We start from the raw sequence: 14998 nt of genomic DNA on the forward strand, positions 1-14998 counted from the left end.
TGTACAGCATGGAAACAGACCCGTCCATGCCGACCAGACATTCCAACCCAATCTAAACCCACCTGCCAGCACCTAGCCCCCATATCCCTCCAAACCCTTCCTATTCATATTCCCATCCAAATGCCTCTTAAATGTTGCAATTGTACCAGTCTCCACCACTTCCTCTGGCAGCTCATTCCATACACGTGCCACCCTCTGCGTGAAAAAGTTGCCCCTTAGGTCTCTTTTATATCTTTCCCCTCTCACCCTAAACCTATGCCCTCTAGTTCTGGACTCCCACACCACTGGGAAAAGACTTTGTCTATTTATCCTATCAATGACCCTCATAATTTTGTAAACCTCTATAAGGTCACCCCTCAGCTTCCAATGCTCCAGGGAAAACAACGCCAGCCTGTTCAGCCTCTCCCTTTAGCTCAACATCCTTATAAATCTTTTCTGAACCATTTTAAGTTTCACAACATCTTTCCGATAGGAAGTAGATCAGAATTGCACGCAATATTCCAACAGTGGCCTAACCAATGTCGTGTACAGCCGCAACATGACCTCCCAACTCCTGTACTCAATACTCTGACCAATAAAGGAAAGCATACCAAACACCTTCTTCACTACATGATTGATCGTGCATGCTTTTCTTTGAGTGCTCAAATGAATAAATCTCCTTCAGTGGTAAGCTTGAAATGGAGATGTAATTAATAAAGTTCTGAATCTCAGCTGGTACAAAAACTTTTCTCAGCTACCACAGGCTAGGGAAGGGTAAGAATCAGCTCAGGCAGCTACTAAGCTATTCATTGATACTTGCTACAAAACTTGTGTGCATTTTGTGACAGAAGGAGAACCCTGTGGCAAAATCCAATGGTAAAATGAGATCAGCATGAAGTTCTTATAACTATGCAGCAGACAAGGAGGCCTTGAAGTCCAATGTGGCGATATGGAGTTTTTCAAAGAGCTGATGACTTGATTCTATTCTCCTGCTGTTTGCCCATTGAAGTGTAGATCCAATTTTGAGCATTACTTTTGAATCTGCTACCTATTTCTAATGTGGACTTCCAATTTCTGTAAAGCATTTTAGTACAATGAGCCAAAAACATACCTGTTGCTCACATACAATAGAGATTCTCTTGACAATTACCCATTGTACTGGAAAAAAAATTGAGAAGATTTTGCTCTTCATGTGTTATGCTCTATATTTTTAAGATTCATGAAACTGGATGAATTTTATCCTGAAACATATCGTATGGATCTAAAAAGTGAACGCTATGCTTTCCATCGAGTCTTCCGAGGTAAGATTCTTCCTCATTTTAAACTGGTGTTCCTTCTTTCCCTTTACAGAACTTTCTATTCCATGGCATTGCGACCCCCAACACCAGATTCCTGCCACTATTTAATACGGTATCAAATTTGATTGAGTTGGCTTATTTGGTCATTTACTGTACTACCTTGCTTGGCTGTCTCCTTGGCATTCAGAAAGAGCAGTGATACATTATTATACACTTAAGATTATGAACTGGTTCCTCCAAATGTCCTGTCCTTCCAACTGATTATAAAAAGGTAATCGCCATCATTTAATGTGGCATCTTCCCTGATGGTAACTGTTGAAACCTTGTACTGTTTGCCATGTCTACCAGTATGGGAAATTGGATAAGGGCTGTTTGTAAAGACTGTGTACAGAATTAAACTGTTCTAGTGACTATATATATATATATATATATATATATAAAAAGATTTTTATGAATACAGAATATCTTTGAAATAAAAAAGTATTTTGCTGCACCAGTTCTCTTTTGCCTTCACTTTTTCTTGGGCTTATCTTGTGATTAATAGTGCAGTATACACCCTGTCCAGTCTCTTAAGACTATACTGATATTTTGAAAATTAAACATTATCTTGATACACTGTTCATAAGACACACAATGCAATAGAAATTTAATTTTGCTGCCTTACACCTATTTTAGGATTCTTAAAATGACTTGAGCTGCCTTGAGCATGCTCCACTCAGGCATATCAGACGTGGCTATGCTCTTGTTAGCTGTTGCCATCAAGAAGATGAGCATTTTTGTTTTCAGTTTGATGTGTTGCTGGGAAGAGAGGGGATGCCCTTGCTCTTACCTTCTCATAATTCTGAAGCATTACTTCTCAATTTCAACTGGCCAATGAGCTACTTGGCTCACCTGATGTTATGCTAATCCATGTAGATCACAGTTATAGAGTCATAAAGATGTACAGCATGGAAACAGACCCTTCGGGCCAACTCGTCCATGCTGACCAGATATCCCAACCTAATCTAGTTCCACCTGCCAGCACCTGGTCCATATCCCTCTAAACCTTTCCAATTCATATACCCATCCAGATGCCATTTAAATGTTGCAATTGTACCAGCCTCCACCACTTCCTCTGGCAGTTCATTCCATACACATGCCACCATCTGCGTGAAAAAGTTGCCCCGTAGGTCTCTTTTATACCTTTCCCCTCTCACCATAAATCTATGCTGTCTAGTTCTGGACTCCCACACCCCAGGGAAAAGACCTTGTCTATTTACCCCTTCCATGCCCCTCATGATTTTATAAACCTCTATAAGGTCAGCCCTCAGCCTCCAATGCTCCAGGGAAAACAGCCCCAGCCTGTTCAGCGTCTCCCCATAGCTCAAATCCTCCAACCCTGGCAACATCCTTGTAAATATTTTCTGAACCCTTTCAAGTTTCACAACATCCTTTCAGTAGGAAGGAGACCAGAATTGCATGCAATATTCCAAAAGTGGCCTAACCAATGTCCTGTACAGCTGCAGCATGACCTCCCAACTCCTGTACTGAGTACTCTGACCAATAAAGGAAAGCATACCAAATGCCTATCTACCTGCAACTCTACTTTCAAGGAGCTATGAACCTGCATTCCAAGGACTCTTTGTTCAGCAACACTCCCGACAATGTATAAGTCCTGCTCTGATTTGCTTTCCCAAAATGTAGCACCTTGCATTTATCTAAATTAAACTCCATCGGCCACTCCTCTGCTCATTGGCCCATCTGATCAAGATCCTGTTGTATTCCAAGGTAACCTTCTTCGCTGTCCACTACACCTCCAGTTTTGGTGTCATCTGCAAACTTACTAACTGTACCTTCACTTGGAGGTCGCCACTGATGATGATGTTACCTAGCCAGGTAATGAAACATCTGGATATCAAACCTACAGCTCAGCGAGCAAACCTACACCCTAAACCTCAACCTGAGCTACAAACCTTCACAAATCTTGTACCTATTATGCTCACATCCAAATCATTTATATAAATGATGAAAGGTAGTGGACCCAGCACTGAACCCTGTGGCATTCCACTGGTAACAGGCCTCCAGTCTGAAAAACAACCCTTCACCACCACCCTCTGACTTCTACCTTTGAGCTAGTTGCAAGATAGCTTCATTGTTTTCCCTGAAGATTCAGAATGCTTTTTCCATTCATGAAGATGTTAACTCATGTCGTAATTCAGCTCTGTAAGGCACAGTGTAGCTGAATAATGATGGAAGCCTTCACTGATAACTACTGAGCCCTTACCCCCACTCCTGTGACCACATCTGCTGCTTCATTTCCTCTTTTGCAATTGGTTTTTCTATGACAATGTTTCCAACTATTGCAAATCATTAATCATTTTAAAATGCCAGAAAACCTTTCCCCTGCATTACCATCATTAGTCCAGAAAGCAAAGTAAATCTGTCTGCCCTTGATAAAAACTCTAAATGATAGCCTTTGTTGAAATGAGTTGACCCAAAGAGGAACCAGTGCATTAAATCGCTTGTTGTTATGCATGGTTTGTAAACAGTACCTCTTGCTGATGTTTGTTACCTATTCCTCTCTGTTTAATGTAGAAGGACAGACTTGGATATCTAAACCTGCTGAATCAAGCCAAGGTAGAGGAATCTTCCTCTTGAGGACTCTCAATGATATAACAGCCTTTTTAAAAAAACTGGAAAGTGTGGAGGAAAATCCCTATTTCAGAATGTGTTCCTACAATTCTCCTCTTAGCAGAATAGTACAAAGGTGATTTTAAAAATTCCAAATAAGATTGCAGTTTATTTGCTTGTATTAACACAAAAGGTGATCTTTAAGTGATGTAATGTGGAATAAAAGGTCTTTACGGAACAGTGTTTTTCCTCTGTTGCACTTGTTGCAAAATTGCAGCATTGTTCACATTTAATGTATCTTTCTCTGTATTGTTCTGTGAGTGAACTCGACTAATCTTAGACAAAGATGCTGCATTTGTGTAACAGGGCCTGCTGGCTATTTAATGGATAAGGAATCTGGCCAGACATTATTGACCCTGGTGAAGCTGTGGGGAGGAAGGAAAGCATATCAGTCTTTAACCTCAACATAACTGTTACAGAACCCAAAAGACAAATCAATAATACATCAGAGTGATATTTGTGAGCTTGCACAACCGTAAAATGTTCAAAATATGGCATCCATTGAAATTGGCAGGTATGACGTGATGGGTATCATGGAGACGTGGCTGCAAGGGAGTCAGGATTGGGAGCTGCATTCATAGCGTAAAGATAGGTAGATGGGTAGAGGGGGTGGGGTTGCCTTATTAGTAAGAAATGAAATTAAAACAACAGTAAGAAACTAAGTGGGGTCAGATGGTGTAGAATCTGTGTGGGTGGACTTGAGGAACTGCAAAGGTTAAAAAAACTATAGTTGGAGTTATGTACGAGCCTCCAAATAGTAATCAGGAGCTGGGGTGCAAGATACACCAAGAGATAGAAAAGATATGTAGGAAAGGCAGAGTTGCAATGATCATGGGGGATTTCAATATGCAGGTGGACTGGGAAAATCAGGTTGGTAGTGGATTGCAAGAAAAGGAATTTGTGGAATGTCTACAAGATGGCTTTTTGGAGCAACTTGTGACGGAGCTCACTAGGGAATAGGCAATTCTGGATTTAGTGTTGTGCAATGAGGCAGACTTGATAAGGGAGCTTAAGGTGAAGGAACCCTTAGGAGGCAGTGATCATAATATGATTGAATTTACTCTGCAAGTGGGAGAGGATAGAATCAGAGGTAATGGTACTACAGTTGAATAAAAGAAACTACAGCGGTATGAGGGAGGAACTGGGTAGAATTGACTGGGAGAGGAACCTACCAGGAAAGACAGTGTAACAGCAATGGCTGGAGTTTCTGCGAGTAATTCAGGAGACATAGCAGAGATTCATCCCGAGGAAAAAGAAGCTTGGTACAGAGAGGATGGGGCAACCATGGCTGACTAGGGAAGTCAGGGACAGCATAAAAACAAAAGGGAAAGCATATAATGTGTCGAAGGGCAATAGGAAACCAGAGGATTGGGAAGCTTACAATGACCAACAGAGGGCAACAAAAAAAAGGAGGGAGAAGATTCAATATGAGGGTAAGCTAACCAGTAATATGAAAGAAGACTGTAAGAGTTTCTTTAAGTATATAAAGGGCAAAAGACAGGCAAAAGTGGACATTGGGCTGCTGGAAAATGATGCTGGAGAGATAGTTGTGGGGAACAAGGTTGAGGAACTGAATAATTACTTTGTGTCAGTTGTCACAGTGGAAGACATAAATTATATGCCAAAAATTCAAGAGAGTGAGAGGGAGAGCTGAGTATGGTGGCCATCACCAAGGAGAAGGCACTACAAAAGCTGAATTGACTAAAGGTGAATAAATCACCTGGACCAGATGGACTACACCCCAGAGTTCTAAGGGAAATAGCTAAAGAGATAGTGAAGGTGTTACTGATGGTCTTTTAGCAATCGCTGGAATCAGGGAGTGTCCCAGAGGACTGGAAAACTGGTAACGTGCCACCCCTGTTTAAAAATGGAGTTAGGCAAAAGATGGAATATTACAGACTGATTAGCCTAACCTCGGTTGTGGGTAAGATCCTAGAATCCATTGTGAAAATTAGATTTCTGAATACTTGGAAGTGTATGGTAAAGTAGGGTAAAGTCAGCATGGTTTCCTCAAGGGGAGGTCATGCCTGACAATTCTGCTAGATTCCTTGAGGAAGTAACGAGCAGGTTAGACCAAGGAGAACTAAAGGATGTTATCTACCTGGACTTTGACACAGTGTGGCATAGGAGGCTACTGAGTAAAATAAGGGCCCATGGTGTTAGAGGCAAGTTGCTAGCATGGATAGAAGCTTGGCCGCCTGGCAGAAAGCAGAGAGTGGGGATAAAGGGGTCCTTCTCAGGATGGCAGCTGGTGACAATTGGTGTTCCACGAGACTCAATGTTGGGACTACAACCTTTCCCTTTATACATTAATGATCTAGGTGAAGGAACTGAGGGAGTTCTGGCTAAGTTTGCAGACAATACAAAGGTTGGTAGAGGGATAGGTAGCGTTGAGGAGGTAGGGAGGTTACAGAAGGATTTTGCCAGGTTAGGAGAGTGAGCAAAGAAGTCACAGATGGAGTACAGTGTGGGAAAGTGTGAGATCATGCACTTATGTATGAAGAATAGAGGCATGGTCTATTTTCTAAATGAGGAGAAAATTCAGAAGTCTAAGTGCAAAGAGACTTGGGAGTTCTAGTCCAGGATTCTCTCAAGGTAAACTTTCAGGTTTAGTCAGTAGTTAGGAATACAAAGGCAGTTATGGCATTTATTTTGAGGGGACTTGACTATAAGGCAGGGATGTACTTCTGAGGCTCTATAAGTCTCTGGTCAGACCATATTTGGAGTATTGTGCACAGTTTTAGACCCCGTATCTCTGCAAGGATGTATTGACCCTGGAGCGTGTTCTGAGAGGTTCATGAGAATGGTCCCAGGAATGAAAAGCTTTACATATGAGAAATGTCTGAGGACTCTGGGTTAAACTCAATGGAATTTGGAGGGTTATGGGGAGATCTAGTTGAAACTTACAGAATACTGAATAGCCTGGACAGAGTAAATGTTGAGAAGATGTTTCCATTGGCTGGAGAGACTACGACCAGAGGGCACAGCCTTAGAGTAAAGGGGAGACCTTTCAGAACGGAGATAAGGAAGAACCTTTTTCAGCCAGGGAGTGGGGAATCTATGGGATTCACTGCTACAGAAGGCTGTGGAGGCCAGGTCATTGAGTATATTTAAGACTGAGATAGATAGGTTCTTGAGTATCAAGGGTATCAAGGATATGGGAAAAAATTGGGAGAATTGGGTTGAGAAACTTATCAGCCATGATTAAATGTCAGAGCAGACATGATGGGCTGAATGGCCTAATTTCTGCTCTATGTCTTATGGTCTTATTAAACAACACCCCTCTAAGAATAACTATTACACAACCCACTGTCGCATCATCACTGCTTGTACAGACTTGATGTGGAGGTGCCAATGTTGGACTGGGGTGGACAAAGTTAAAAATCACACAACACCAGGTCGGAAGGAGCAACATTCCAAAAGCTTGCACATCCAAATAAACCTGTTGGACTAGAACCTGGTGTTGCGTGATTTTCAACTTTGTACAAATTTGGAAGGCCTGCACCTGTAAAACATTCTTATGATCCAGTCGGAGGAAATGTATTTGGGTTATCTCTATGATTAGTCAGAAGCACTGAGTTCCAGAGAACCACCCACTTCATTCCCTCCTCTCTCAATAGAAGAACAGAAAAAGAAGCTTTGAATTTGCAGAGTCAGCTGTATGTAATTTTCTTCTTATTCTCTGTTCTGTCCATCAAAATCTGCAAACAGGGATTACCTCTGGCTGGGCAATAATTGGAGCTGTATAAGAACAGCAGTACCATTTTAACAAAATAGCAGGGAGGCTCCATTAAGTCTCAGTAACTTCCTCAATTCCTGCGTTGTTTTGGTCTTGTTACACAGCCAGTTGCTAGGGGATACAGAAATGGAGCTAACTGAAGGGAACACGCCTTTCCAGCCGCACCTGTTGTATACATGGGTTGAACCTATTGTATGTCATTTCCTCCTCCTGATTACATTATAAGGAATATTCCTCATTTAAACTAACTACAAACAGTCTATGCAAATGCCTTCTGTCAATAAAGACTGTATTGAACAGCACTTTTTCATTTGGGTCTGTTGACTGAATAGTTGGTGCTCAGTGTGTAGCAGCACAGTGAAGACAAGCCCTCTTAACGGTATCAGTTTTCTGTTCTCCTATAGCCCACAGTTTTGAATCTGAAGCTTGAGCATATACTTTTCCCAAGGAAGTAGTTGTAGCACAGACCCAAAATACCTTTAATCAGAAGAGTAGATAAATATTGGCCACAAGGCTACAGGAAGAAAAAGGACGAGTAGGATTTTAGAATGGAATTTTAGAATTTTACAGTACAGAAGGAGGCCATTCAACCCATCCTGTCTGTACTGGCTTCCAAAAGTGTAGAAAGGGGATTAGTTTTGCATTTTTTCCAGTAAACAGCTATGACAGGTAGGTTGGGATGGAAAGCCTCCTTAGCTGCTGTAGAATTCCTTTGGTTTTTTGTCGTCATTGAACACAGAAAGTATTAAAAAAACACCAGTTTTTATCATTGAGACCTTCACCCTGAATGATAAACATCCACAAAGGAACAACTGCTTTCTATGACTTGGGATATTCTAACTAAAGCATTGAGAGAAATAAAGGAAATATGCAGGAATACTATGAAGAAAACTGGAAAAATAGGGAACATATGAGGGAAACCTCCCTCCAGTCAACACATTTGACTGTATGATCAGAGGGGTAACCAAGTGGAGTAAGAGAAATAACTGATGCTTCTTTGGATAGAGATGCTGAGAATGAAATGTCTGACAATCAAAATGTACCAAAATACCTGTACATTCTATCCAAACAGATATGTTGCTGAGCCCTTACTCCTCGAAGGTAGGAAGTTTGATGTCCGTTCCTACTTTTTGATCGCCTGTACCTCGCCCTATGTGACTTTTTTTCGCCACGGTTATGCCAAGCTTACCTGTAATGAATACAATCCAAATTCTGATGACTTGACGGATCATCTAACCAATCAGGTAAGTTGATTATTGCATAAATGGCAGTGCCTCAATAGACAGTCACAGATTCCATCTGTTACACAGCCCACCACATGCTTAGTTCCATTCCCAATTTCACTCCATGTTCTAAAATTGATGACATCTTTACTGAATTCTACATCTGGGAATCACTTCTATTATCTGTTTTTTAGAATAGTCAAGTTATAGGGTCATTGAGTCTACACCAGACAAAAACTACCTGTGGATTGCTACCACATCTAATTTACATAGTTGCTTTCTGAGGAACCCGTGTGTTCAGAGACAGAACTGCAGTGTGAACAAGGCAGCCTTTTATGTTTCCAATACTCAGAGAATAAGAGGTGGGGAGGACTGGCACATCTGGTCTTTGGGCTGCCTGATGGAGCGCAGGACAGTTTTAAATTGCTAGTCTATCCTGAAAATTTCAAATGACACAGTCAGAATTAAAAAGTGGAAAACACATCTTTAGGGCAACTCACCATGCAGGTGGTCTTGGATTCCAAATCTACTCTGTAGTTTAAGTTTAGAAAACAAAACAAAACTGAGAGAGATGAGCAGAATCCTCAGGTCCTGGGGAGTATTGCTGAACAAAGAAACTTTGGAATGCAGATTCAAAATTCCTTGGAAGTACAGTCACAGGTAGACAGGATAGTGAAGAAGGCTTTATTGGTCAGTGCATTGAGTACAGGAGGTCATGTTGCAGCATACAAAACATTTGTTAGACCACTCTTGGAATACTGCATTTATTCCTGGTCTCCCTACTATAGAAAGGATGTTGTGAAATTTGAAAGGGTTTGGGAAAGATTTCCAAGGATGATGCCAGAGTTGGAGAGTTTGAGCTATAGGGAGAAGCTGAATAGGACGGGACTATTTTCCCTGCAGTGTCGAAGGCTAAAGGGTGACCTCATAAAGACTTATAAAATCAGGACAGACTTCGATAGGGTGAATAGTCAAGGTCTTATCCCCAGGGTAAGGAAGTCCAGAATTAGAGGGCATAAGTGTAACGTGAGAGGGGAAAGATTTAAAAAGGAACTAAGAGGCAACGTTTTCATGCAGAGAGTGGTGCGTGTAGGGAATGAGCTGCCAGAGGAAGTGGTGGAGGCTGATACAATTACAACATTTAAAAGGCAACTGGATGGGTATATGAATAGGAAGGGTTTTGAAGGATATGGGCCAAATTCTGGCAAATGGGACTAGATTAATTTTGGATATCTGGTCGGCTTTGATGAGTTGGACTGAAGGGTCTCTTTCCATGCTGTATATCTCTATGACCCTAAGTGTTTTGATCTGGAATGCTTGGATTGAAAAGGCATTTGAGGCAGATTCATTTGATGCTTTCAAAAATAATTTGTATACTTAAAAGGAAACATTTTCAGGATTATGTGAGTAAGATGCGTTAACAGCGCATAGCAGAGGGGGTAGTGCAGCCATAGTCGGCTGAATTATCTCCTTCTGTGCTGCTTTGTTAATACTTCACACTCACTCTTTGTTTGAATCTGTTGCTGCCTGTATTTTCAGAATTATAGTAAATTAAAAAATTTCTCCGCAATAGTGAGAGAAGTAAACTGACAGATTCATTGGATTTCAGTGGAAACTGAGGCATCAATTTTCAAAACTGAAATCTGAGAGAACCTGATAAGTACAAATAATAATCACTCAAATAGGGCTCAGTGAACATCCCGCATTGAGGTTGAGAGTCTGAATCTCAGCAATAGCGTTTTGAAAGACTGTAAGGCCTGCTCCTGCATTTGCTGCTAACATAGTTACTTCAGTGTCCTCATATTAGCACTACTTCTATCAAACGGAAAACTGGATAAAGAGAAACAGAAATAGGGAATTGTGAAAGCTTGCCTATTTGTCTGGCAAAGCACTGTCATTCTTAAAATGAATCATTTAGTTAATGATTTGAAATAATTCAGTGACTTTTGTAGACTGTTTTGTAATTAAATGCATCAAATTCGACTGATGCCTTGCAAGTAGCTTCCGGTAGGCAGCAGAATTCTTAATTTGGATTGTTGGTTTGCACATTTTCTTCCTTCTTTATCCCCAATTATTTCTCCTGATTCAATAGGCTGCCATAATTGTTTTATCTTGATTCTCTCTCCCCTCCTCCCCAGAGTGGTAGTACATCCAAGAGTATTTTCTCAGGTATTAATACTATTTCACACCTTAATCAAGAGGCCATTTCTTAATCTAGAAGCAAAATAATGACAGTGCTGGAGATCTGAATTAAGAACAGAAAATTCTGGAAATACTCAACAGGTCTGACAGTGTCTTTGTTGGGAGAAACAGAGTTAACATTTCAGACCTATGTCCTATCAGCAGAGCAGGGAAGAAGGTTCCTTGGCATCTTTTATCATTTACTCTCTCCTGCCCTCCCTGTAACACAGATCTTCTTCTTTGTTCTTTTTCCCACTTCCTTCACCGTATTTTCACTTGATCAAAACTGCTTGCATTCCTAACTTTTCTCAATTCAGATGAGTGGCCCAAGGTCTGAAATGTTAAACTCTGTTTCCTTTTCCACGGATGGTCTTAGAACTGCTGGGTATTTCCAGCATTTCTGCTTGTATGTTCACCCATGTTTCATGTCTATGTTCAGAAGGTTGTTTCACCATGTAGACATCACAACACTACATCACCCAATCCTGTTGTCACTCATGGAAAAATTACATTGTGTCCAGGAAAGTCAAAAGGTGGAAAAATGTAAGGCTTGATGGCAGAGGCACCTTGGTACCCAGCAGCTATCATTAGGATATGGAACATGTGAGAATGCAACTTGTTTGATCCATTAGGTTTGAACATTTGAGAATCCTGTAGGTATTGCTGCAGTTATCTCAAGAAGCCTGTTGACTCTTTTCTGCTTGTTTGTTCATGTCGTCAGGCGGCGCAGGGGATTTTATCTGCTCAGGTGATGCCCAGCTGAATTCGAGGCAGGTGTTCATTAGTATTGTGTAAATGACCCAGCAATCCCTGAGAGGGGGTTTATAAATACCCAGCTGACAGCTGTTGACAGTCATCCCATCATTTCACCCCACCCATCTCTTGATGTTTTCAATCTATTTTTCTGTATTTAACCCTTCAAATGCCATGACAAAACTTCACGTGAGTGTTTTACTCACAGCAATATTAACAATTCTATATCAATTTTATTAAAATATTCAGTATCCAATTCAATGATCTATCGAGTTTTTAAAGTATTATTTTCCATCAAAGTATTATTTTCCATCACAATTCCTGCAGTGTTCAATGCCCGATCTGAAATATAAAGGATTACATATTCATCTCCTGTTTCGGTGTGCATGGAAAATACAACACAAAGGTTAACTGCACCATTCCCAATGTCACCCTGTCACGTTATCCAGCACAGAAGATCTTATCGTTCTCTGCATATCTGAGCACTGCATCATGTGACTTTAACACTTTGAGGCCATTACCCATCCTGTTGCTGAGATTGTCACTTTCCAAAAATGTTAATTAGCTTGGAATTCAGAGTGCAAGTGAGTTGAATGATTATATTAATATTAATTAATTCTTTAATACCAATTTCATAATCATGCAGTAAATTGACACCATATTAAGATTGATTTGTTGCCAACTCTCACATGACATTGCATACACTGATGCAGAAAGTCTGCAACTATATAATCTAAGTATGATATATACTGTTGCGTAAATGAAATGTGACATTTGCAGGAAATGCATATTTAGATGCAATAGTTTTATTACCTGTGCATTACTAAAAATCTCATGCACTCATCAATGCCACAATTAATCCATTTATCCATGTTAGAAAGACTTGGAAAGACATTTTCAATGACTTATCAGTTATGAACCCACAGGGGGCAACTGTTACTCTTTAGGTTATGCCCCAGTACCCTGTGGAAGAATCCATGGATCACCATTGATGGGAGACTGGCAACAACTGGTAATGTGGATATAAAATAACAAAGCCTGTGGCCCTGATGGCAGTTCAGTTTTCAAAGCTAGTCAGCATTTGCATATGTCAAGACTCCATTCACTCATCCTATGGATTTGTGAGGAAAAAATAACTTACCCCAAATTCAGGGATGTGGTAATTGTAGCTATCACCAAGAAGGGTGACAGATCAAGCTGTTTCAACTTTCAAGGTATTTCCCTCTTGTTCTTGCCAAGAAAATCCTGACACAGATTTTCTTGAATTGCAATACTTCCTGTGGCAAAGGAAATCCTACCAGAGACACAATGCACCTTTATAATTTCCAGGGAAATCTCAGACAAGGGATTTGCCAAACAAATCCAGGAATAATGTCAAGTGTATCACCAGGAATGCTTGATTGTATTCAGTGACCTGACCAAAGATTGTTCTCTAGAGATTTAAATGTCCAAGAAATTTCTGCACAATCCTTCAACTGCTCCATGATAATATAATTGCACCTTCAAAACCTGGCCTGGTGTGAAGCAAGACTGTGTGATAGCCCGCATACTATATATAATCTACTTGATATGGTTATTCACTTCATCAAAGATCAATTAAATACTGGCTAGACAGATATACTGTCAAATGAAATGCCCATCATAGATGTGTATGCTCTGTAGTTTGTGGATTGCAGTGTCTTTGCACCAGATTTGAAGCCACGTGTAATCTTTCTAATTCTCCATACAAGGGACTTGGCCTGTCCTTAAATGTTGTTAAAAAAAAGTCTGTATATCAAATCGGACATTATCAGTCAAATATTCCATTTCCTATATATTTTAACAAAGTAAATCAGGAATATTCCCAGACCATATTTAAAACCAAAGAAGAGGATGCTGAAAATTTGAAACCACAAGAGAAAGTGCTGTAGAAACTCTGCATTGTTGGCAACATCTGCTCAGAGTAAAACGGAGTTAACATTTCAAGCCGAGTGCCCCTTTGTCAGAACAGTGCCTTCCTAGTTGCTTGCTGCATGTATCTGTCTACTGTCAAATGCCCAGTGGTCCAAAGGAAGTCAAAGACACTCTGAAAAACTAACCTTGATATTAAAGACTGTGAAGAACTTGCTACTAATTGTGCAAAATCACAAGAACTTGATTTTACGCTGCTTTATGGTTTGAATCCAAACAACTTAACAATGATGTGCTGGAAAAGCGCAGCAGGTCAGGAAGCATCCAATTCTCCTGCTCCTTGGATGCGGCCTCACCACCTGTACTTTTCCAGCACTATACTTTCGACTCTGATCTCCAGCATCTGCAATCCTCACTTTCTCCAATTTAATGATGATATCGTATGGCAGGCATGTGTACTCAAAGATTTGCAGTTGAGAGTTGCCCTATTCAGCCATACAAAAGACCTAGGGTGATGAGCCTGTGATCCTGATTAATTGTCATCTGCAATTGATGGCACAGCCCGCGATAACTTTCTGCCGCCAACTATATTTCCTATTGTCATGCTTTTCTAGCAACATTTCCCTTTTGATTTGTAACTCTCAGTGTCCCAGCTAGCCATTAAGTACATCCATAATGTGGGGTTTGATATCTGTTTCCCAACACTGTCACAATATTTATATATTTAAACTTCAGTAAGTATATTCAGTCATGCTAAAGCATGAATATTTTCCTCAAAGACAAATACTTACACAACAATAAGGTAGAGTTATGTTTAGAGCTCTGAAATTTTTACCTGCACATCATCATGAGGGTTCATTCTTGTAAGAACTATTACACTGTTAGTAGTGATATATGAATTGACACAATATTGTTCACTGATGTCTGAGAGAATTTTCAGCAGTGTCAGTACTCATTGCTTTTATTAGAATGTGTGATTTTTTTTAACAGTGCAAAGAGGAGTAAGAGGATTGGAAACTTGCATTGTTCTATTCTTACTAGTGTGCTATTTCTGCCTATTTCAAATAATTGTCAAAATTCATTCAGGTCCTCGCAGGGTGAGAACAGGTCTCTTAACCTGCTGCATCCATTTTACCTTGCTGTCATGTCCTTTGGACTATGGGGTTTTCACAGTCCAATGGAAAAACAATGAGAAACAAAAACACTACATATATCAAATGGCGCCAGAAAACATGTGTTGTTCACACCTGCCAACCTGCCATCAA

General features: G+C 40.4%; 1 protein-coding gene across 11 annotated transcripts in view; it reads left to right on the top strand.

Annotated features, from left to right (window-relative positions):
• LOC122540403 (protein polyglycylase TTLL10-like) overlaps positions 1 to 14998 on the top strand; it is a 159576-nt gene that overhangs the window by 101762 nt on the left and 42816 nt on the right. For all 11 annotated transcript variants that reach the window (XM_043676101.2, XM_087980323.1, XM_087980328.1 and 8 more), the window contains 3 exons: positions 1195 to 1280; positions 3852 to 4023; positions 8759 to 8930. In XM_043676101.2, the coding sequence (XP_043532036.2) occupies positions 1195 to 1280; positions 3852 to 4023; positions 8759 to 8930 (430 nt within the window). The remainder of the gene's footprint in view (positions 1 to 1194; positions 1281 to 3851; positions 4024 to 8758; positions 8931 to 14998) is intronic.

Source organism: Chiloscyllium plagiosum, unplaced genomic scaffold (assembly GCF_037043375.1).
Source record: "Chiloscyllium plagiosum isolate Xiang-an unplaced genomic scaffold, Cpla_swu_hap1 HiC_scaffold_37, whole genome shotgun sequence".
Classification (NCBI taxonomy): Eukaryota; Metazoa; Chordata; class Chondrichthyes; order Orectolobiformes; family Hemiscylliidae; genus Chiloscyllium; species Chiloscyllium plagiosum.